At 37.3% G+C, this 23,632-nt stretch overlaps 3 protein-coding genes across 3 annotated transcripts; 1 reads left to right on the top strand and 2 right to left on the bottom strand.

Annotated features, from left to right (window-relative positions):
• Positions 1 to 1,740: 1,740 nt before the first annotated feature.
• On the bottom strand, positions 1,741 to 2,178 carry LOC111058527. Its single transcript, XM_039444592.1, has one exon. The coding sequence runs from the start codon at positions 2,176 to 2,178 to the stop codon at positions 1,741 to 1,743; it is 438 nt and encodes a 145-aa protein (XP_039300526.1).
• A 7,219-nt stretch (positions 2,179 to 9,397) lies between these two features.
• Positions 9,398 to 21,518, top strand: LOC111047132. Its single transcript, XM_039444593.1, has 4 exons — positions 9,398 to 9,876; positions 16,626 to 16,768; positions 20,397 to 20,453; positions 21,218 to 21,518. The coding sequence occupies exons 1-4, from the start codon at positions 9,489 to 9,491 to the stop codon at positions 21,392 to 21,394; spliced, it is 765 nt and encodes a 254-aa protein (XP_039300527.1). The 5' UTR covers positions 9,398 to 9,488; the 3' UTR covers positions 21,395 to 21,518.
• Positions 17,869 to 19,452, bottom strand: LOC120355861. Its single transcript, XM_039444594.1, has 2 exons — positions 18,335 to 19,452; positions 17,869 to 18,268 (listed from the first exon to the last, which is right to left on the bottom strand). The coding sequence occupies exons 1-2, from the start codon at positions 18,957 to 18,959 to the stop codon at positions 18,204 to 18,206; spliced, it is 690 nt and encodes a 229-aa protein (XP_039300528.1). The 5' UTR covers positions 18,960 to 19,452; the 3' UTR covers positions 17,869 to 18,203.
• Positions 21,519 to 23,632: the final 2,114 nt, after the last annotated feature.

The following is a 23,632-nucleotide window of genomic DNA, read 5'->3' as shown; positions in this document are numbered from 1 at the left end:
ATTGCAATTTCAGAGGTATTTGGAAGAAAACAACTTGCTTTTAAATCGTCAATTCGGCTTCCGGAAAAGCAAGAATACCTCGGATGCACTGTTTGCGATTAATAAGGCATTCATGGAGGCAATCAATCTAGACCAGAAAGTATTATCAGTTTTTGTTGACCTGGCCAAGGCTTTCGATTCGATAGACAGAGACATACTCTTTGCTAAACTGGAGTTTATGGGGGTGAGAGGCTTGGTCTTGGCCTGGTTCAAGAGCTATCTTGGTAATAGAAGACAGGTGAAAATGAGTGAAGTCAGTGAGGTAGAATATGGTGTGGTTCTGGGCAGTACCCTTGGGCCAGTTTTATTCCTTGTTTACATTAATAACATTGATAAGCTGAACATTGAAGGCGAGCTCTTCCTATTTGCGGATGATACTGCTGTAATATTTAGGGGTGCAAGCTGGAATGAAACATTTTTAAAGGCTGAAATGGGAATGAAGAAGCTGAAGGCATGGTTTGATCAGAACATCCTCACCATGAATGTAGGTAAGACAAAATGCCTGCCCATTGCACTCAGACCTTGTAGTGAGCCTCCAGATAATATAGTTTTGAAATTGCACTCCTGTGATGATACCTATGGCACTGTCTGCAACTGTCAGATCATTGATAGGGTGAAGAGTTACAACTATCTAGGAGTTATAATAGATTCTAACCTTAGATATGAGAATCACATAATCAGTTTGCAACGTAAGCTTAGAAAAATGATTTATATTTTTCATCAGCTAAGCTTCATCTTGAACAAACAGGAAATTAAGACAGTTTATTTTGCTTATGTTCAGTCGATCTTAAGTTATGGTGTTATTGCATGGGGAGGAGCAGTTAGAACTGCACTGGAGCCTTTATATGTAATACAGAAGCTTATAATCAAGGCCGGCTTGAAACTGGAGAGACAATATCCCACCGAGGCACTCTTTGAATATTCTCAATTATTGACTGTCAGGCAGACATATATGAAGAATGTACTTGTATTCACGTACAAAAACAGGGATTTTATGGTAACCGAGGTAGCACATAACTACAATACTAGAAGCTCTGCAAATACAGGTCCCCAGAATTGTCAAATCAATAAATCGCACTAACCTATTCTACGTCTCCAACATTTTATTGAGGAAAGCACCATCCAGAGAAATAATAGAGCCCTCGGTAGGTTGCTTGCTTACAAAAGAATCATCGATGGTTGGCTGCGTGCAACTGGTGCCAATAACTCAGAGAATTTGCTCGAACCCTTATACAGGTAGTTTACAATAATAATAAAAACATTAAAAAATTAAAATGAAATGAAAGCTCTAGTATGGAATCCTAACTAACTCACTAATTCCTCAACTAACCCATAGCCCTACATAAATCCTTTTCTTCTTATCTTGTATTGCCGTTTGTTCTTTGCTCTTCTTTCTAAATCTGTAAAGGTTATATTAATTTATTTCTCTAAACTTCTACTCAACTATTTTAGTCACAAAATATTATTTATTTATTTCATTGGCGCTACAGTCCGATGTGGACCTTGGCCTCCTGCACAATTCGCCTCCAATCGTCTCTCCTCTCCGCCACATTCTCCCATCCTCTGATGCCCAAAACACGCAAATCGGCACTCACATCCTCCAGCCATCTCCTCCTGGGTCTTCCTCTTCTACGCGTACCAATCATTTTACTTTTTAACAACTTATGCAGTGCTCCATTCTCTGGACATGCCCCAACCATCTCAAGCCTTTATAACTCGTACAATATCTTCTGGTCCCATGAAATTGGCAATCTCTTCATTATTTCTGATACGCCACCCATATTCTGTCCTGACTGGTCCCATGATACGCCTTACAATTTTTCTCTCAAAAACACGCAATGCTTGCACTTCTCTACTAGTCAGCGTCCACGTCTCAGCACCATAGGTGGCCACTGGTCTGATCAGTGTTTTGTATAGCCGCAGCTTAGACATGCGTGATAAGAGCTTTGACTTCATTAGTTTCATGTGGACAAAGTACGCCTTGTTTGCAGCTAAAATTCTGCTTTCCACGTCCGCTCGTACCTTGTTCTCACTATTGAGAAGCGAACCCAAGTACTTGAACTGCCCCACATTTTGAAGCCAAACTCCTCCCCCACATTCCAGATCACCAACATGTCTTCTTCTCTCGTTTGCTGACATCATAAGATATTTAGATTTTTCTATATTAATCTCACGACCCAACTTCTTACCTTCATTTTTTAGAGTTTGGAGCATGTCAACCACACCAGCTTTGCTTCTTGATATAAGCACCACATCATCTGCGTAATCATATGCTTGCTTGGACTTAGTTACAATACTGCCGCTTGTCTGCAATGCTTTAAGAGTGCCAGGTTAAAGATAACTGCCGAGAGTGCATCACCCTACCTTACGCCTCTATACACTCTAAATTCTTTACTTAACTTGTTATCTATTCTGACACACGCTCTTGCACCTTCCATTGTGAGTAAGGCCATTTTTACCAACTTTCTTGGTAAACCACACCTGGTAAGTACTGTAGGTAACTGCTTCCTGTCTACACTGTCGAACGCCTGTCGGAAGTCAACAAATACAATGTGCAAGTCTACATCAAACTCATAGCACTTCTCCATTGTCTGCCTCATTACAAATATTTGGTCCGTTGTCCCTCTGTTGTTTCTGAACCCACACTGAACTTCACTGAGTTCTTCCTCTGCATATAACGTCACTCGCTTAAAAATAATTGTGGAGAAGATTTTATAGGCTATGTTGAGCAGTGTTATTCCCCTATAATTATTGCACATGAGTTTGTCCCCTTTCTTAAAAATAGGACAAATTATTCCTCTTTTCCATTCATCTGGCATTTCCTCACTTACCCATATTCCAGTTATCAGTTCATGACATAATCTTGTTAGTTTTTGTCCCCCCCCCCCACTTATATACCTCAGCAGGTATATAATCACTTCCAGGTGCTTTATTACTCTTCAACTTGTCGATAGCCTCCTGCTCTTCCCGCATGGTCGGCGGCTCCACTAGAGGCTCAGCAGTCATTATTTCCTCGGCAAACTCTTCATTATCTCTCTCTATACTCAGCTGCTCCTTGAAATATTCCTCCCACGTTTCTAATACTTTATTTTCTTCTCCAATTATTTGTCCCTCTTGGTCTTTACATAACTTTAATCTGGGTTGATACCCTCTCTTTATTGTATCGACCCTCTGATGGAATCCTCCAACATCATTATGCAGGTACGCCGTCTCAATGTCTTCTAATCGTTTCTTTTGCCACTCTCTCTTTTTCTTCCTGCATATCTTGCTTGCAGTTCTTCTGAGTTCCTTGTATCTCTCTCTTTTAAGCCGCGTTTCCCTACCCATCATATCTCTCCATGCTTCATTCTTTCTTTGCAGTGCCCTACTACATTCTTCATCGAACCATTCTCCATTTCTTTCAATTCTTTTTTCTCCCACAGTGTTTTCAATCACCTCTGTCATGGCGTGCTTCATATCATTCCATGCTCTGTTGCTATTAAATTCTTCAGGGGTTTCCGATAGTTTATTTGGGAGCCGTCTTTCCATTTCTTCCTCAAACCTTGTCCGACACTCCCCCTGCCTCAGTTTTTCCACGTCCCACTTTATCCTTCTCTCTCCCTTAGTAGCTTGTGCAAGCGCCAATCTTTGTCTGAGAACTGCTCGCACCAAATAATGGTCGGAGTCACAGTTTGGGCCTCTTAATGATCTCACATCTGTGATAGATGAAGCATGTCTTGCCGATATTAGCACATGATCTATCTGGTTCACATTTTGTGTTCCAGGTATTCTCCACGTACCTTTATGAATATTTTTATGAGGGAAGCATGTGCTCTTGATTATTAAGTTCTTCTCTACCGCAAATTGAACTATTCCTCTTTTCCATTCATCTGGCATTTCCTCACTTACCCATATTCCAGTTATCAGTTCATGACATAATCTTGTTAGTTTTTGTCCCCCCCCCCCACTTATATACCTCAGCAGGTATATAATCACTTCCAGGTGCTTTATTACTCTTCAACTTGTCGATAGCCTCCTGCTCTTCCCGCATGGTCGGCGGCTCCACTAGAGGCTCAGCAGTCATTATTTCCTCGGCAAACTCTTCATTATCTCTCTCTATACTCAGCTGCTCCTTGAAATATTCCTCCCACGTTTCTAATACTTTATTTTCTTCTCCAATTATTTGTCCCTCTTGGTCTTTACATAACTTTAATCTGGGTTGATACCCTCTCTTTATTGTATCGACCCTCTGATGGAATCCTCCAACATCATTATGCAGGTACGCCGTCTCAATGTCTTCTAATCGTTTCTTTTGCCACTCTCTCTTTTTCTTCCTGCATATCTTGCTTGCAGTTCTTCTGAGTTCCTTGTATCTCTCTCTTTTAAGCCGCGTTTCCCTACCCATCATATCTCTCCATGCTTCATTCTTTCTTTGCAGTGCCCTACTACATTCTTCATCGAACCATTCTCCATTTCTTTCAATTCTTTTTTCTCCCACAGTGTTTTCAATCACCTCTGTCATGGCGTGCTTCATATCATTCCATGCTCTGTTGCTATTAAATTCTTCAGGGGTTTCCGATAGTTTATTTGGGAGCCGTCTTTCCATTTCTTCCTCAAACCTTGTCCGACACTCCCCCTGCCTCAGTTTTTCCACGTCCCACTTTATCCTTCTCTCTCCCTTAGTAGCTTGTGCAAGCGCCAATCTTTGTCTGAGAACTGCTCGCACCAAATAATGGTCGGAGTCACAGTTTGGGCCTCTTAATGATCTCACATCTGTGATAGATGAAGCATGTCTTGCCGATATTAGCACATGATCTATCTGGTTCACATTTTGTGTTCCAGGTATTCTCCACGTACCTTTATGAATATTTTTATGAGGGAAGCATGTGCTCTTGATTATTAAGTTCTTCTCTACCGCAAATTGAACTATTCTTCTACCATTCTCATTGCATTCCTCATGCATTGAGTATTTTCCTGCTACTGGCTTCAGATAAGTCTCCTTTCCTACTTTTGCATTAAAATCTTCCAGTATTATAATGGTGTCATATTTCGGTAGTTTATCATATTCTGCGGCTATCAGGTCGTAAAAACTATCTTTGCCTACTTCGTCGCTGTCCTCCGTAGGCGCATACACTGATACCAAAGAAATATTTCGGAACTTTCCTTTCAATCTAAGAAGGCAAATTCTTTCGTTAATTGGGGCCCAATTTAGGATGCTCTTTTTCCACCGTCTGGTAATAATAAAACCTACTCCACTCATTCCAGACCTTGCCTCTGTTCCACTATACAGCAGAGTGAAATCTTTTTTGTCTATCCTACCTTGCCCTTGCCACCTCATTTCCTGTATTGCGACAACATCCAATTTAAAATTCTCTATTTCCTTGGCAATTTCGTGCATTTTTCCTGGCTGTAACATAGTCCTAACATTCCAAGTTGCAAGTCGTATATCCATGTCCTTAAATCTTGTTTTGGCTTTTCCATTATAATTTCCGTTCATCCTGTCCGTCCGAGGCTCATTGTTTGGTTTCCTAACAACTGTTTTTTTATGGGTTGGGTTGCTAGCCCCACGCCAACCCCCAACCTGGAGGACCAGGTCATTTTTTCGGGTTTCCCTCCCTAGCCTTTGGTAAGCCAATACCAAACTACAAGGCAGCAGTCAATTATCTGTTGGGGTTTTCTTCCCTTAGCCTTTGAGGATCCTCTGATCTCCGTCTGCAAGGCAGCAGCCGTGTTTGCTGGTTTTGGTCCACCCCGGGTATTTAATTTCCCCGGTACCACCTATATCTAGGAGGCATTCCCCAATCCGCCACCTGGAGAGGCGCCCGATAGGAGACCAGCAACTCCCACGGGTAGTCACAAAATATCACTGTATAATGATACTCGTCCCACACACGCTCTTGCACCTTCCATTGTGAGTAAGGCCATTTTTACCAACTTTCTTGGTAAACCACACCTGGTAAGTACTGTAGGTAACTGCTTCCTGTCTACACTGTCGAACACCTGTCGGAAGTCAACAAATACAATGTGCAAGTCTACATCAAACTCATAGCACTTCTCCATTGTCTGCCTCATTACAAATATTTGGTCCGTTGTCCCTCTGTTGTTTCTGAACCCACACCGAACTTCACTGAGTTCTTCCTCTGCATATAACGTCACTCGCTGAAAAATAATTGTGGAGAAGATTTTATAGGCTATGTTGAGCAGTGTTATTCCCCTATAATTATTGCACATGAGTTTGTCCCCTTTCTTAAAAATAGGACAAATTATTCCTCTTTTCCATTCATCTGGCATTTCCTCACTTACCCATATTCCAGTTATCAGTTCATGACATAATCTTGTTAGTTTTTGTCCCCCCCCCCCACTTATATACCTCAGCAGGTATATAATCACTTCCAGGTGCTTTATTACTCTTCAACTTGTCGATAGCCTCCTGCTCTTCCCGCATGGTCGGCGGCTCCACTAGAGGCTCAGCAGTCATTATTTCCTCGGCAAACTCTTCATTATCTCTCTCTATACTCAGCTGCTCCTTGAAATATTCCTCCCACGTTTCTAATACTTTATTTTCTTCTCCAATTATTTGTCCCTCTTGGTCTTTACATAACTTAATCTGGGTTGATACCCTCTCTTTATTGTATCGACCCTCTGATGGAATCCTCCAACATCATTATGCAGGTACGCCGTCTCAATGTCTTCTAATCGTTTCTTTTGCCACTCTCTCTTTTCTTCCTGCATATCTTGCTTGCAGTTCTTCTGAGTTCCTTGTATCTCTCTCTTTTAAGCCGCGTTTCCCTACCCATCATATCTCTCCATGCTTCATTCTTTCTTTGCAGTGCCCTACTACATTCTTCATCGAACCATTCTCCATTTCTTTCAATTCTTTTTTCTCCCACAGTGTTTTCAATCACCTCTGTCATGGCGTGCTTCATATCATTCCATGCTCTGTTGCTATTAAATTCTTCAGGGGTTTCCGATAGTTTATTTGGGAGCCGTCTTTCCATTTCTTCCTCAAACCTTGTCCGACACTCCCCCTGCCTCAGTTTTTCCACGTCCCACTTTATCCTTCTCTCTCCCTTAGTAGCTTGTGCAAGCGCCAATCTTTGTCTGAGAACTGCTCGCACCAAATAATGGTCGGAGTCACAGTTTGGGCCTCTTAATGATCTCACATCTGTGATAGATGAAGCATGTCTTGCCGATATTAGCACATGATCTATCTGGTTCACATTTTGTGTTCCAGGTATTCTCCACGTACCTTTATGAATATTTTTATGAGGGAAGCATGTGCTCTTGATTATTAAGTTCTTCTCTACCGCAAATTGAACTATTCTTCTACCATTCTCATTGCATTCCTCATGCATTGAGTATTTTCCTGCTACTGGCTTCAGATAAGTCTCCTTTCCTACTTTTGCATTAAAATCTTCCAGTATTATAATGGTGTCATATTTCGGTAGTTTATCATATTCTGCGGCTATCAGGTCGTAAAAACTATCTTTGCCTACTTCGTCGCTGTCCTCCGTAGGCGCATACACAGATACCAAAGAAATATTTCGGAACTTTCCTTTCAATCTAAGAAGGCAAATTCTTTCGTTAATTGGGGCCCAATTTAGGATGCTCTTTTTCCACCGTCTGGTAATAATAAAACCTACTCCACTCATTCCAGACCTTGCCTCTGTTCCACTATACAGCAGAGTGAAATCTTTTTTGTCTATCCTACCTTGCCCTTGCCACCTCATTTCCTGTATTGCGACAACATCCAATTTAAAATTCTCTATTTCCTTGGCAATTTCGTGCATTTTTCCTGGCTGTAACATAGTCCTAACATTCCAAGTTCAGCAATCTTTGTCCACAGATTCCTTTGAGCATCACGACGATGATATCTTTTGTCTCACATATCCCACAATGGAACATGCTCTTGAACCAAACTTATCAACTTTTCATTGTCCTTAGTTACAACTTTATAGAACAGAACAACTTGAACAAACAAGACTGTGAAACAGTTTTGAGGTTAGGATGATGTTGTCTCAGCTCGACTTCGGCCGGAGAGAGCCGGAAAATCCCATTCAATTCGGATCGAAAACTTGTTCGGCCGGAGACGGCCATGCACGGCCGTGTGAGCCTGTTGCAATGGACGTCAATTTCTTTGTTGGGGGATCGTTCGGACGAGTTCGGTACTTTTCGGCTGATGCTAGTTCAGACGAAATCAGTTCCAGTGGACGGCCCACCTTAATCCATATAACACCCGATAGACACGAATGATCCATGTAGCGCAGGTGACATCAACTTTAGCCAGGAATGGGCCTGAATTCTTGAGCACCAACATATTCTGCCAAGTTCCAGCTACCATACGACACATAGAGGGACAGCACAAATTAATGGAAACCCTGAAAAGCTACCTGATAACCAGGCCATTCTACTCTGTGGAGGAATTTCTGCAGAATGACGACCACGACGCGACCGCGTTTCCAGTGGGATAAAAACAAGTATCAAGTAAATGTGCTCAAGACTGTTATAAATCAGTTGAAACCAACAGTTGAACGTGCCCATTCAAAATAAACAAAACAATTGCATTAGGCTTCATACAGTAACTTATATATAGAGTGACACAGAATAACGGGAATTTTTAAAAACGCCATAAAACATTAGTGGGAAGGGCAAAAATGATTATATTTAAACTAATGTAAAGTTCAAGACTTGCCATTTGAGAATTATTAGTAACATCGATCACTTTTTGACAATTACTTCTTTAAGATGGCTTCCTCCTGAACGAATACACACTTGAAATCTTTGTTGACGATTCCTCATTGATCGCTGCAACATCTGCGTTACCTGGTTCCATGATCTGTCCACCTGCGATTTTCTGTTTGTGGAGCTATCTCGAATCAAACGTTTTCACAACTTGACCAATAACTGTGGTTCAATCATAACAGACAATTCAAGATAAAATTAACAATATTTTTTTATTTATTTGTTTATCATTTACAATCAACTTAAGGACAAAGAAACAGACTACAGTCCAAAACTTCTTTTCATCCCAATTTCCTAAAATAAATCGTCCAAATAAAGGCTACGTGCGACTTTTCAATTGAAACAAAATACAAACACTTGAAACAATTAATTTTGAATTTAGAAAAATTAAGATCCGAATTGATAACAAAATATATTCTACTTAGCACTCAAAACTGTAAAATAAATATTAATTTGAAATATTTTGTTCCGAAAATTAAAACAATCTTCTCCACTAGAAGCACAGCTGAAATGTTGCAGCAATCGTTCAGGAATCTCAACACAGATATCAAGAGTGTATTCCTGCAGGAGGAAGCCATCTTGAAGAAGTAATTGTGAAAAATGTGATAGATGTTATTAATAATTCTCAAATGGCAAATCTTGAACTTTACATTAGTCTGAATAAAATAATTTTTGTCCTTCCCACTCAAGTTTCAAGGCGTTTTCAAATGTTTCCGTTATTTGTTTAAATGTCGCATAATATTCCATTAGAATTGTTTATTCAGACTAATAATTGTTTATCATATTATTCTTCTATTTCAGAATTTTTGGAATGGAAATCAAAGATGGAACTGGAAACACATTCTAGCTACTTCAGAAGGGCAGGAGTGATTAGTACTTCGGGAACTAAGCACCTCTATTATCATTGCTCACGAACTGGAAGATATAAACCTGTAGAAGTGAGACAACGAAAGCTGAAATCACAAGGCACTGCAAAACTAGAAACTAAGTGTCCATCAAGGCTAGTAGTGAGAGAAGGTGATCAAATTTATGTGAAATTTTTCGACAAACATGAAGGTCACGGAACCGATTTGAAGCATATTCGTCTACCACTTTCTATCAGAGAATACGTAGTAGGTAAGTTATCCACTGCCACTTTGTGGCACCCAAGTATACTATAGTGAGGTCCTCGTTATAATGGCAGTATTTGATTAATTTACCGAGCGAAGTGAGGTCTAAGATTCAAGTCGACGGTTTGGCATTTCTGTTAATGTTTGAATGTTAAAATGTTTATATGTTGCGCATTTACGGCGAAACGCGGTAATAGATTTTCATGAAATTTGACAGGTATGTTCCTTTTTTAATTGCGCATCGACGTATATACAAGTTTTTTTGGAAATCTTGCATTTCAAGGATAATATAAAAGGAAAAAGGAGCCTCCTTCATACGCCAAGGTTAGATTAAAACTCAGACTACAGACTATTCATCATAAATCAGCTGACAGGTGATTACACAGATGTGTGGAGAAGCCAGTCTTATTGCTGTATTTCCATAAGGTCTATAGTTTCAATCAGGTACTTGTTGATGAGAATACTGCGTGAGGTCTACTGTTCACAGAACTACTAGTATTAGTCTTGCAATCCATGTCTCTCATTCGACAAAGCTCTAAATATATAATTGGCCGAACGTATTGAGGTCTATGTTTCAACTCGGATTTTCTCTTTTATGTATGTATGTAACGCGTTAATAGAATTCTATGAGATTTGGCAGGAATATTCCTTTTTCAACTGCGCGTCGATGTATACACAAGGTTTTTTTTGAATTTTGCATTTTAGGAATAATATGAGAAGAAAAGCAATTCCTCCAAACTACGATATCACTATTATATCATCTACTCTGAAGATAGGATTAATCAGACTATAGAATTATTCATAATCAATCAGCTGACAAGTGGATTACACAGATGTCTGGAGAAGCCGTGTCTATTTCTATAAGGTCTATAGTTTCAATCAACGACCTTAAAGAGGTATGCATCTTTAAGTCTTTGGATTCAATATTTTGTTTTGCAGTCATGGTATTACTAGTAGTTCTGTGAACAGTAGACCTCGTTACATTGACCTGTTCTTATTTTTTATCAAAAATTAATAAATAATTTAACAATTTAAATTGACTAGAAAAAATCCTAAATAGACATAGAGCTTTCTGTCCTATCGTACCGTGACGTGTCGTCCCGGAATGTGAGTGTGAGCGCTGTTATAACGTTGATAGAAAGATACATTTTCAACATGTTTGATGATTTTGAACGAGTAGAATTATAGTCCACTATATAGTCCATTTATGATGCATAATTCTATAGTCTGATGTTTACGGTAATTGTTAGATGTATGCACTACTTTCATTTGTTTTCAGTTGTATCTTTGTTCGGTTCGTCATTTTTGAATCTGGCGCGCTTCCAGTGCCAACTTAATGTGTTTCCCCTTATTTTTTCCCCAGTCGTAAGTTCGTCACGCATTTATTGCTTTTGTGTCTTGTATTATTATCGTCTGACTCTTTAATCATTTTTTGGTCATTGCGATTGTATTTTGTTAATCTCTTTCAAGACTTTCTGTGAAGTTTTGAGTCTATTGCGTTGTGTTTTTCTTGTCATTTCCTGTTAGTTCCACATCGTTCCGCATCCGCCCTTTTGGTTGTAGGATCTTCACTCGTCGACAACATGGCCGTTCGTTAGCGTCTTTCTCCATAAGTCACAGTCACCAAAATTTCTGAGTTTCCCGTATTTTTCACATTTTACCAATGTCTGGTTTTAAATCTTGTTACGTTAATCATATTCGACGTTTTGAGTCATAAATCATTAATTTCTCTTCGTTATTTTTTGAAATAGCTCAATATTTCAATTTGTGCACCGCGTCCTCGTGGACAACTTTTACTCAAAGTGTGTTTTCTCCGCATTGGCCGTTTCCTTCGGCAAAACTCAGACTTCCTCCTAAGCACGGCAGCTTAGGATAACTTCTACGAGGAATTCGTTCCCAGTTCAAGCTGTTCTGGATCGTCTTCTATTCTCTTGTCAGTCTTGGTCTTACCACGCTGTCACCTCTCGGGGGGCCTTCAACCTTAGAAGGTTCCGTTGATAGTACTCTGCTGCTTCAACATCTCTACTGTGCACTCACAGTATTCGTCGTAGAAGGTCGTCTGGAGTTCAACTTCATCGGGTGTTCAATCCATTTGAACACATACTTGGTGGACCTCCATGTTCACAAGTCTACAAGTCGAGGCTGGTCGCACTTTGTCCTCTCCTGGGCATTCCTACTTCTTCAATTCAACATGTCTCAAGCTGAGTAATTTTATATTTTATCCTCAATTTCATTTTGTATTTTTTTAGGCTACTTTGTCATAATCTCCCGTTTAATGTGTGTTATTACTGGATTCACAATTAATCGTTCAATATATTTGAAACATCGCATTTTGAAGCTTCACCTTTGCTTCATATTTTGAACAGCAATTTTTATTGCAAATTCAATTTTTACATAACCTTACCTTGAAGCCACAGCGCTTCAGTGAACTTTTCAGTTTTTCCTAATTATGTTTATTGTATTATAAGCATTCTAAGTATTGCTTTACTAGTTCTGGTAATAGCTATTACAAATTTCGGACTTGTCATTAAATCGCCTTTCGGCGTATATTTCATAATAACCTATATTTTGTAACCCAATTTACATAAGCATTCTAAGTATTGCTTTACTAGTTTTGATACAAGCCATTACAAATTTGGACTTGTCTTTGCATCGCTCTTCAGCGTATATTCTTTTGTGTAATCTGTTTTGTTTACATTTCCATTTACATAACCTACTTTGTTTTACAACGTTTTATTTGCTAGCCTATGTGTAACCTTGCTACAGATCTTTTCCTATTGCAGTTATTACAATAATTAGCCCTTGCTATTATTATTATCTTTATTCAAGTCACATTTTTTACTAGTTTTGAATCTACTGACTTAGTAATTTGATTAGGTTGCTACCGCAATATAGCGTTCAAATAATTGTGCTATTGTTCTGATATGTGTAATAATTATGTATTGATGAGCTTTCTACCAATTTTAGACAGCACTAAATAATTTTCATTTTTACCAACATTTTTGTCAACTTATGTTTTCTACGATTGAGACGTTTCAAGTCTTTATCTCGATTTATTCAAGACTCAAATCGATCTAATCAATTCAAGCATTTTGTTAGCATCTCGCGCATACCCTGTTTTACATATCATCCTATATTGTATTATTCTTTTGTTGTACTAATTAACCTTTGTATTTACAGCTAATGTTCTCTGTAGATATTTTGTATACCTATTGAATTATCAAATTGTATTGTCTTTACGAATTTGGTCTAGTACCTAAATTAAATTTTCATAAAGCAATTCACCCCTTTGAAAATTATATTTTCTTAATAATTCATGGTCAATTTGAGTAGTAGACATTAAAATAACTTTGCAATTTATCTAATTTCATACAATTATTTTAAAGTCAATTTTGTATTTAAGATACATCAAATTCTCTTTTTTCTGCTTTTGTGCTTATGTGCCCATCTGAAATCTAGTTACAGCAACTGCTGTTTTTGTTCATATAAATTTTTTTACTATTTTCTGTTGTTTATTAAATTAAATATTGTTAACCAATCTTTTCATTTGGTGTCTTACCCTTTTTTCTTAGCTACTATCAGAGTTACCATTTTGCCTCCAAGCTGCAATCAGTCTTGCAAGCACAGTGGTTACTCATCTCGGATATGTGGAATTTCGTCCATGCAAGTAATAAGACTTATTTATTTCTTACTCATCATTTTTATTCATTCGGCTCATTGCCACACAAATAAGATACAGTCCACTAATTTCTCTTGGACAAATTCTTCAGTAATATTGGTGTTCGAAGGAAATTCCTTTTCTTTTTGTATTATCCTTAAAATGCAAAATTTAAAAAAATCTTATCTATACGTCGACACGAAATTCAAAAAGGAACATACCTGTCAAATTTTATGAAAATCTATTACCGCGTTTCGCCGTAAATGCGCAACATATAAACATTTAAACATTCAAACACTAGCCGTCAGGCTCGCTTCGCTCGCCATATCCGTCTAGACCCCCGACTGGATCGTCCAAAAATGAGATCAGCGGGCTCGCTTCGCTCGCCTGCATGTAGACCTCAGCGGAACCTCTGTACCGAATTCTGGACCCCGACTGGATTGTCCAAGAATGAGATCAGCGGGCTCGCTTCGCTCGCCTGCATGTAGATCTCAGCGGAACCTCTGTACCGAATTTGAACGTATTATGTCAATTTGATCTCGAAAAACACCTGTTACTATATCGGCGTATCTTTGGCGAACAAAATACTTCCACCTCAGCTAAACCTGTGTACTGAATTTTTTTAAATATATTTCCATTGAAAAAGGTGAGGAAACGCAGAAAAGCTGAGAAAACGCTAATTCTGGCTAATTGGATAAATTGGTATTTAGGAGGTCCTGGATAAATACATTCCAATCTTCAACTTGGTGCCAACCTAACAAAGTCAACATGCTAAAAGAACTTTAAACCCTTTAAAACCACCCTTAGGGTTAAAATATCGCCAAAAGATTTCTTAGTGCGCCTCTAAAGGGCCAACTGAACATATCTACCAAATTTGAACGTTTTTGGTCAGGTAGATTTTTAGTTCTGCGAGTGAGTGAGTGAGTGCCATTTCGCTTTTATATATAATTATTGATTAAACATTAAGAGAAATGCCAAACCGTCGACTTGAATCTTAGACCTCACTTCGCTCGGTCAATTATAATATTTTTGATTGTAAAAAAATAATTTTCTTCTGATGGAAAGATTATTACGGAACTGGATGAATTATCATATTATGGAATACAATCTCGAACGTGAACTTAGTTTGTTAACATTTCAAACAGGTGACATCAGATACTTGTGGATGAGAACAACTGCGTGAGGTCTACTGTTCACAGAACTACTAGTATTCTCATTATCCTCCGTAACGTTGCCAGATCGATTTTTGAACAATGTAGAAATATAATTATTATTCAACAGAATATTCAATCTCAATTATCAAAATGGATTATTTAATCATTGAAAACATTTTTCCTTCACAAATAAAATGTAAGAGATCATTTTAAAAAAGAATGAGCAATTAATATTACTTCAGATATACCGCTGTAAGGTACCCACCGTAGAAGGCGGAGAATCGGTAGCGTTGTTCTCTTATCTTTCTTCAGAGTCATTATATCGTGGACCTGACTTTAGAGTCTAGACAAATCTCTTATCTTCCTTCACAGCCATTATATCGTGGAACTCACTTTAGAGTCTAGACAAATAAAAATGTAGTTGTTAATTTTAATAAAATTCTGCCATTATAACGTGGCCCTCATTATAGGCTACAAATTCAGGGTCATTAATCATTCCAAAATTACACTTTGAATTGAATACAAACCAATTTTGAATTGGAAACTTCAACTACCTGAATTTTGAATTTCCACAATTTATGGATATGTATTCCAGATTCACAAATTCTGGGTTCCCGAGTTTTAGATTGTTGACATCACAGTGTTAAAGCTGTTAAATTTTCTTATACTCTGTCCAAACAGGTATGAGCTCTGAAGGATTTTAACTTACTTTATTTCCAAAACAACTGATTTATATTGCACCAAGAATAATAAATAGTATCCCAAACAATCTTATAAACCAACAAATAATAACGAAGTATATTACATTGAAAATAGAAAACTGGATCATCCAAGAATATTATTTTGATATCAAAATAATATAGCTTCCATTTTGAAGGTCCCTTGCAAAATATTTTTTTCACATATTGTTGAAGGATCCGTATGATTAGAATTGCGTATGTTTATAAATCCTCGAGTGAAGCATTTATTTTATTTTTTCTTCATTCATTTTTTTCCTCTCTTAGTATTGGGGCGCTACTCCTACTGGCGTACAAGTTCTCACTTATGCCAGTAGATTTCCACCAAGCTTATGCTATTTGAAGTATTGGATAGTTATGTAATGATAATCCTCAATCAGTTTGATTGTGCATTATAACTCTTACTAGTTAGGAATAGAATTAGTATTAATGCTAGTATTGTTCAATTTATTATTTTTTAGTAAGGAATGTTATTTATTTGAATTGATTGTTGTGAATTGCATTTGTGTTTCATAGTTAAATGTTTGTACCTACTTTGTGGAAATAAATTTGAATTTGAATTTTGAATTAGGCCGACCCTCCTACTACTCACACACACAAGCGCAGTCTTCTTTTGTGTGTGTGAGTAAAGGGACGGTCTGCCTACCTGTATACTACGTAGTATACATAGTATATCAATGGCGTGTGTGCCTGCGCGTGGGAGAGCGAGGGTCGGCTTAATCTTTCAGGGCTCATGGCAGTTTGGACAGACTATAGTGCCGGTTGCACAAAAGCCGGTTAAATTTTAACCGTGATTTAACCACGAGAACTAATCAGATAAGGCATCTTATCAAATATGCCTTCTTTGATTGGTTCTCGTGAAATTAATCACGGTTAAAATTTAACCGGCTTTTTAATCATCTTATCAAAAATGCCTTCTATGATTGGTTCTAGTGAAATTAATCACTTAATCGCTTTTGTGCAACCGGGCGGGCCTTAGACCTTTAGGAAATCTTCTCAACAACTCAAACATCATTTTTCATCAAATGTCTTGAATTATTACTAGAATTTTAAATCAATTTAATTGTGAATTTGATCGTGAATACAATTACACCATTTTAATTGACATTAATGTTATTGTAATTAACAATATAGTCTAATTCTAGTTGAAAAACTAGTTGAATACTAGTTGAATGCTAGTTGAAACTAGTAGAGCTCTCTTTTCCAGGCAAGCTGAAAGAAGGAGTTGCAATGAAGCAGATTCTAGAAGACATCAGGGAAGAAGCTATTGCTAAGGAAGACATGGGTCTGGCTTCCATGATAACCAAAAAACTCGTCCGCAACATAAAAAATAGTTGCGAATTCACCAAGGTAAGGTTACATAATAAATAAAAAATAGTTGAAAGAAAAGTTTAAAAAAATAGTTTAGAGAGTTTAAATAAAAATAGTCTTGCAACATAAAGTTGAGACATCGCCAAAGTAAAGTTTACTTTACATAAAAACTAGTTTAAATAGTTAACATAAAAACTAGTTTAAATAGTTTACATAAAAACTAGATAGTTAACATAAAAATAGTCTATCAACATAAAACCATAGAGAAACAATAGCGTAAGTAGATATCCCATGGTATTTATGTCGCAACTTTCACTGTTATCTCAAGCTGATTACTGTAGATTATTTTCGATTTTTACTGTTTTGACCGGGTAAGAGTGTATGAACGGCACAATATGAAAGACTACCAGCGTCATAAAGCTTCTCGGGAAAGAACTACGTGGACTATAGGCTTGAGATAACAGTAAAAGTTGCGACATAAACGCCCTATACCATGGGATATCTACCTATGCTATTGTTTCTCTATGATAAAACATAGTTGCGACATCACAAAGGTGAGGTTTAGTTCAGTACATTTTTCACCACAGTCTGACGGGGAATTTTTACTTTCCTTGCCCTATTACCATAGGTAAGGAAAGTATTGCTTTCCGAAAAAAATTAAGGTACCCCAATTTCTAAATTTCAATACGAAGGGACCTTCCCTTGAGTCCAAAAAAGTTTTTGGATATTGGTCTGTATGTGTGTGTGTATGAGTGTATGTGCGTCTGTGTAAACGATATCTCATCTCCCAATTAACGGAATGACTTGAAATTTTGAACTTTAGGTCCTTGCCCTATAAGGATCCGACACGAGCAATTTCGATCAATGTAATTTTCTCGAAAACGGCTCCAACGATTTTTATCAAATTTATACCTAAAATAGTCATTGATAAGTTCTATCAACTGCCACCAGTGGCGGATCTAGAATTTTATTTTGGGGAGGGGGCTGAACAGGGGAAAATTTTGTGAAAGGGCTTACATTTAATGAAGTTAATTGTTGAAGTTTTATGGAGTAAAAACGTGTGTTTCACAGTAAAAGTTTTCAGGATGTTTTGTTTATTTATTTAATAATGAAATACATTAAAGTTAATAAAAGACAGATTAAAAATATGAAAAGGATTTATTTTTAAGTACATAGTACATTTAATATTTCGAAATAGTTCTACTGCCTGGAGATGAATAAATAATGATGGGGACACAGTTGGAACTTTTGTTTGGAGACTTGAAGTGATGGTCTGAGAATTAATACTGTCATTCATCGCTAGTCGCTGTACAGGAACTGTAAACGCCTTGTGTGCTTTTGAGCAAACTTTTCAATTACCTGTGAAAAGCATACGCCAGTTAATCACTCGATCAAGGACTGGATGATAAAAAACAAAAAAAAAGATCCAAACTGGAGGGAAGGATGATAGGACTCCAAAGTCCTATCCTTCTTCCTACCCTTTTTCTTGTAAGTCCAGAGTGCCATCATCACGATGACCCCGCAAAGCAATATTTTCATTTCCACACAAAATAATGGTCTTAACAATTGGAACCAAGCGTTTTCTATTTTCATTTATCCTTTCATTTATTTTTGAGTCCAATAAAACATCAACTTTGTTTTCTGGGTTTTCGTACCTTTTCAAAAACTCAGTACTTTTTAAAAGCGATAGTTTGTGGTACTCATTTTTATTATGATCTCTAAACAATTCAATGGCATGTTTATACTTTTTAAGAGGTTTCACTACTAAATTCCCTAGAGGTGTTTTATTTTTCATGCCAGCCTCTTTGGGCCCAAAAATAACGCAGACGCGACAGTAGACACCTTCTTCTTGCTTACTATAAGACAACCATGGATTGTCACTCAACCATTTTAAATTAAATTTTCTGATTTGTCCGGATTCTACATTAGTAGGAAAAACATAGGAGTTACTTGGAACCCAAGGTTTTGTTAAAACATTATAAATTTCCTCATCAATTATATTGGATTTTCCAACATAATTAGCAATGTCATATTTCTCCGAATGAGAGTAAATGGGTCTGCTTTCCAGAGGCTGAAGTAACTGGCCTGGGTCAGTATGTTCCGTCTGAGGTGACGCTCGAATTGTCGATGAACCAGTTTCGGCGCCATTTTGCATGTGAACGTTTTCACTTTTACTCTTCTTCGGGTTCTTGAAAAAGCAGGAAATATTTGTCTGTTTACGTTTAGACATTTCCACAACACAAACAATAACACGTTTATTTTAACTTCACACCTAATAAAAACGTTCGACAAGTACTTTTCACAAAGAAAACAAAGATAATATTAGCAATCACGAAACAGCTTACGGACTGACTAAGCGAGTAACAATGATTGCGAGGAGTGACAATAAGCTTGGGTAGGTGATCGAAGAAGGAAACCGGTTGTTCCAAGGAGGGGGGGGGGAACCAGCGCCGACGCCTCTAGGGGAAACCGCTAAGTCACTGTATGTGCGTCCTCTATAGTGCGCGTTTGTTTCAATGAAACCAGATAAACGGAGCGGGCAGGCAATGTAAATGTAACTAAGATATTATACAAAGTATTAAAACGTTAACGGATATCATACAATTGAAGACGTAGTAGTGGAATTAGGTCATTCTTGCCAATGAATATACTTTACCAGCTTCAAACTAATTATATTTGTATAAAATTTACATTCTTAAAAAAAAATTTAGGCGTTTTTTTGGGGGGGGCTTGAGCCCGAAAGCCCCCCCCCCCCCCCCGTAGATCCGCCACTGACTGCCACAAGTCCCATATCTGTAAAAATTCCAGGAGCTCCGCCCCATCTATGCAAAGTTTGATTTTAGATTCCTAATTATCAGGCTTCAGTTACAATTTAAACAAAAAATTCCAAGTGGTAGAGATTGAGCATGAAAATCTCTACAATTAATGTTTTGTAACATTTTCACCTAAAATTTAAAATAAGCTCGAAATTCGAGAAAATGTGATTATTCAATTGCAAACTGTTGGCAACTGTTGATTCTATTAAATCATTCACTATGAAGAGATAGCAGACATCGTGTGTCTGCAGCGTTATTATTGTCCTGTCACCAGCTGTCTCAGATCTCTGAATAGAAGACTCTTATGCGCGTGAACACTAGCGTCAGGTGATCAATTTTCATAACGGCAAGGAAAGTAGTGTGAGTGCGCCACACCAGATTTTTAGCAGTAAGGTTGTGGATGGATGAGGTGAGAAGAGATAGTGAGTTTAATCCGGTACTCTATAATTAAAAGGGCCAAGCCACACAACACGTTCTTTTCAGGCGTTTCCAGACAAGTCGCAGGGCAGGAAGCTTTCCGATTGGCTGATTATTCCCCGAACGCCAGACTAATCAGCCAATCGGGAAGTTTCCGGCCTGTTGACTCGTTAGAAAACGCCTGAAAAATCGCTCGTGTGGCTTCGTCCTAAAGAACAGGGGAACAGGATGCAAGGAGAAGCTACCGGCTGCACAAACGTCTGTTAACTTTTATTTCTGATTAAATGCCACGAGAACCAATCAGAGAAGCCCTCTTACCAGAAAAACCTTACCTGATTCCTGTTTTTTGAAAGATCAAAAATTAGGAGATAATTTGAAAATCATGTTTGACATGAGATGGAAATAATTGTGTGTTGAATTTTCCTATGTTGCAGGACATAATGGATCATTCTCTCAAAAGAGAGAAGTCTGTGGAAAGAAAAAGAAAAAAGGTAAACTTAACTGTCCATTTTACAGCTGTTAAAAGAGTGATTGCGATGCCAGATTATGAAGCTACAACCTACGGTACTACCTATTTTGAACGATGATTGTCTTTTTCATCAATATCGATATATTGCCTGCTTTGATGCATCATTTATTTAAATTTGCCAATCAATATGAATGAATCTAAGGCCAGGCGCACACCAGTTAGTCAAGACAAGACAAGACATGATCAGACACGTTTAGTCACAATACTTCACATAGTTGCTTATGATGCAACTCACACTGATTAGTCATTGCAATTGAACATGTCTTCATAAGCAAATATGTGAAGTATTGTGACTAAACGTGTCTGATCATGTCTTGTCTTGTCTTGACTAACTGGTGTGTGCCTAGCCTAAGCTGGTAAAGAGTGAAAATTAATTGAAATAGAAAATATATAACAAAAATAGTTATCAAAATTATAGAAACTCCTGTGTTTTGGATGGACATGACAAGCCGTCGGTTCCGGCTGCCTAAACGCAGTCATGTCAAAGGCCCTAATTAGGTGCTACCTGAAAACTCCAGACCTGAGTCATCCAGGTCACTTGACATTTATTCAGCTGAAAAGTAGAATTGTATTTGAAGGGCACAGGGGAAAAACTATAAACATCACAAAAATTTTTCTTCTTTTTCTCCTTCTCCTTCTAAGCTGAGAATATTGTTCGTTTTCCCCCTGTGCCCTTCATTTGTATAATTATATTATAATATTTATTAAATATATTACATTTTTCAGGTCAAAGATTCAATATCCTGTGATGGGGGTGAGCCGTCAGAATCAATTATGAATACTGAGGAAAATGCAGGGATTTTTATAGAAGACTATTTGGACATGAACAACATTCCAAGTATTGAAGAGCACTTCAACCATCAAATCGTTGATGGCGTTTTTGTAATTGAACAAAGTAAGTAAGGAAACGCTCAATTATCCTCTTAGATTTAGGAGTTACCATAATAGCATAGTCCAAGATACCCTTCATTCAGGAAATATAAAATCAGTATATTATAATAAGCATTTATTTATTTAATCAGAATCACACAACTTACAGAAAAGTACGACAGGCTTATAAGCCCAAAACGGTTCCAATTCTAATTTATACAACAGTCCTAATGTAGCTAGGTTATGTGTCACTTAACATTCATCAATTACACACTCAATTTACTATTCAAAATACACAAAAATTATTTTTAAATTAAAAAAATAACTTCTGTTTTTATTTGTATTTATACATTCCTTTTTATTTGTTTGTCTATTTATCTAGGACAATTTCAAGATGATAAATTAGAATGGTTGCTAATAAAATTATTATACTGTAATATTTCTTATATTACCATTCATATTAACTAGAAAACCTCCTGGGCTGAATAATCTGCTATTATCTAATTTCAGAATATTATAGAAGTACTTCAAAAATAGGTTATGTTTATCATATTAAATATCGGGGACCGAGCTTCGCTCTGGAGTACAAAAGCATAAAGAATTTATTACGAAAGAAGAAATTATAATAACATTCATACAGAAATGTTCTATCTAATCACAGTAAATTGAGATTAATTCCCAGAGGAATGCAAAAATTTCTCTCACAAAGGCCCAGTTGCACAAAAGCCAGTTAAATTTCAATCTAGATTAACTTCACGTGAACCAAATCAGAGAAGACCATTTCAAAAAGATGGATCTACTGGAATTAATCAGGATTGAAAATAACCCAACTTTTTTGCAACCGGCACTAAGTACCTGATTGAATGATTACTAAAGTTCAACAGCTGAGTCATAATTTTAACACAGTCCCACACACACGAACTCGCTCACTCACTTCCATCACCAACAGACGACGAAATAATTATTATCAGCTGTTTTTCCAAGGATGAATAATAATTATCCTTTTAATGTCCTTCAGCTAGTTTTACAAGGGATGAGACCTAGTGCAATCGAATCTTTATATTATAAACCTACTATGCTCTGAATTTCGTGAGAATCGTTAGAGCCGTTTTCGAGATCCGGTGAAATAGAATCATTTAAACATCCAAACATATAAACAGAAGTTGCTCGTTTAATAGTATAGGATATTGATGCTTAGCCTGAATATTATATTTCAAGTTTAGTCAATCCTATAAGAATAGAATTTACTTTATGAGAATATACTCCCAAACAACTACAGTTTTGAATACATGTGGAGGTTAATTTTAATTAATGTGTAATTATTCGACGATTGTAAGAGGTGAAAACTCCAGGCTCTTATGTGACTGTTTGTTCGATCGCAGCCACAAGCACGTACAGTATTCTTCTAATCATTTAGGGCCGGTTTCCGAGCTCGGGATTTAGCTAAGTTCTAGACTTTAAACAGCTGGAGTCAGAAAATTGGCTTTCCGAAACGGGGCGTAGTCGCAGTCCACGTTTAAATTAAATTTCGAAAAACTAGAAAATTGAACACAAAATAAAATAAAGAGAAAATAGTGTAAAGTTTAAGCTATTTTGAATTATTTAGGAATGTTTCATTTCGCCAAGGAAAAACGTTTCAACTATTTACTGCGACTACGCTCCGTTTTGGAAAGCCAATTTTCTGACTCCAGCTGTTTAAAGTCTAGAACTTAGCTAAATCCCAAGCTCGGAAACCGGCCCTTGAAGCTTGAAGTCGATTGATCAATGTCGTCTGCGTCAATTAGATTAAAACATACTAACAGGGTGGCCACCTACTGGGAAAACCGGGAGAACCTTGAATTCCTCATGATTTTACTAACCGGTAAAAATACCGTGAATTCCTCATGAATTTTTCCAATCACTCATGATTTTTTCATAAATTTCAATTAATTTAGTAAAGAAGTATACTGATAACAGTTGCTCTGGTGCAATCATAAGGATTTTATGGTCTAAGGGTGTATCTGAACACTTAATGACTTGGCCCAGTAGATTTCACATTAATTTCTGGTTTCAATCGATTTGTTAGCAAATTTTGATTATAAAACAGTGGAAAAAATTTGGCGCTCGCTTATCGTTTATTTTAAAATGATCATATTTTAAGACCTGATATAAATCAATCACATTTCAAAATTAAGTATTTTGTTTGCTTTATTCTCTTCGGAATGAGACTTTTGTCAAGGTTTGAAGAGTAACCAACAGCCTTTAGCTATAGATAGCCTCGGCTATGGTACT

Source organism: Nilaparvata lugens, unplaced genomic scaffold, assembly GCF_014356525.2.
Source record: "Nilaparvata lugens isolate BPH unplaced genomic scaffold, ASM1435652v1 scaffold5010, whole genome shotgun sequence".
Lineage (NCBI taxonomy): Eukaryota > Metazoa > Arthropoda > Insecta > Hemiptera > Delphacidae > Nilaparvata > Nilaparvata lugens.
This window is presented reverse-complemented; position numbering and strand designations above follow the sequence as displayed.

Bases quoted from the DNA above. Each gene is read 5' to 3' on its own strand.
- LOC111058527 (XM_039444592.1), bottom strand. From the start codon at position 2,178: ATGTCAGCAAACGAGAGAAGAAGACATGTTGGTGATCTGGAATGTGGG.
- LOC111047132 (XM_039444593.1), top strand. From the start codon at position 9,489: ATGTCGCATAATATTCCATTAGAATTGTTTATTCAGACTAATAATTGT. The intron at 9,877-16,625 runs GTAAGTTATCCA...TCTCTTTTCCAG, and splicing joins TATCAGAGAATACGTAGTAG to GCAAGCTGAAAGAAGGAGTT. The intron at 20,454-21,217 runs GTAAACTTAACT...TACATTTTTCAG, and splicing joins TGGAAAGAAAAAGAAAAAAG to GTCAAAGATTCAATATCCTG.
- LOC120355861 (XM_039444594.1), bottom strand. From the start codon at position 18,959: ATGTCTAAACGTAAACAGACAAATATTTCCTGCTTTTTCAAGAACCCG. The intron at 18,269-18,334 runs ATGAAAGGATAA...TTTTGTGTGGAA, and splicing joins TTTATTGGACTCAAAAATAA to ATGAAAATATTGCTTTGCGG.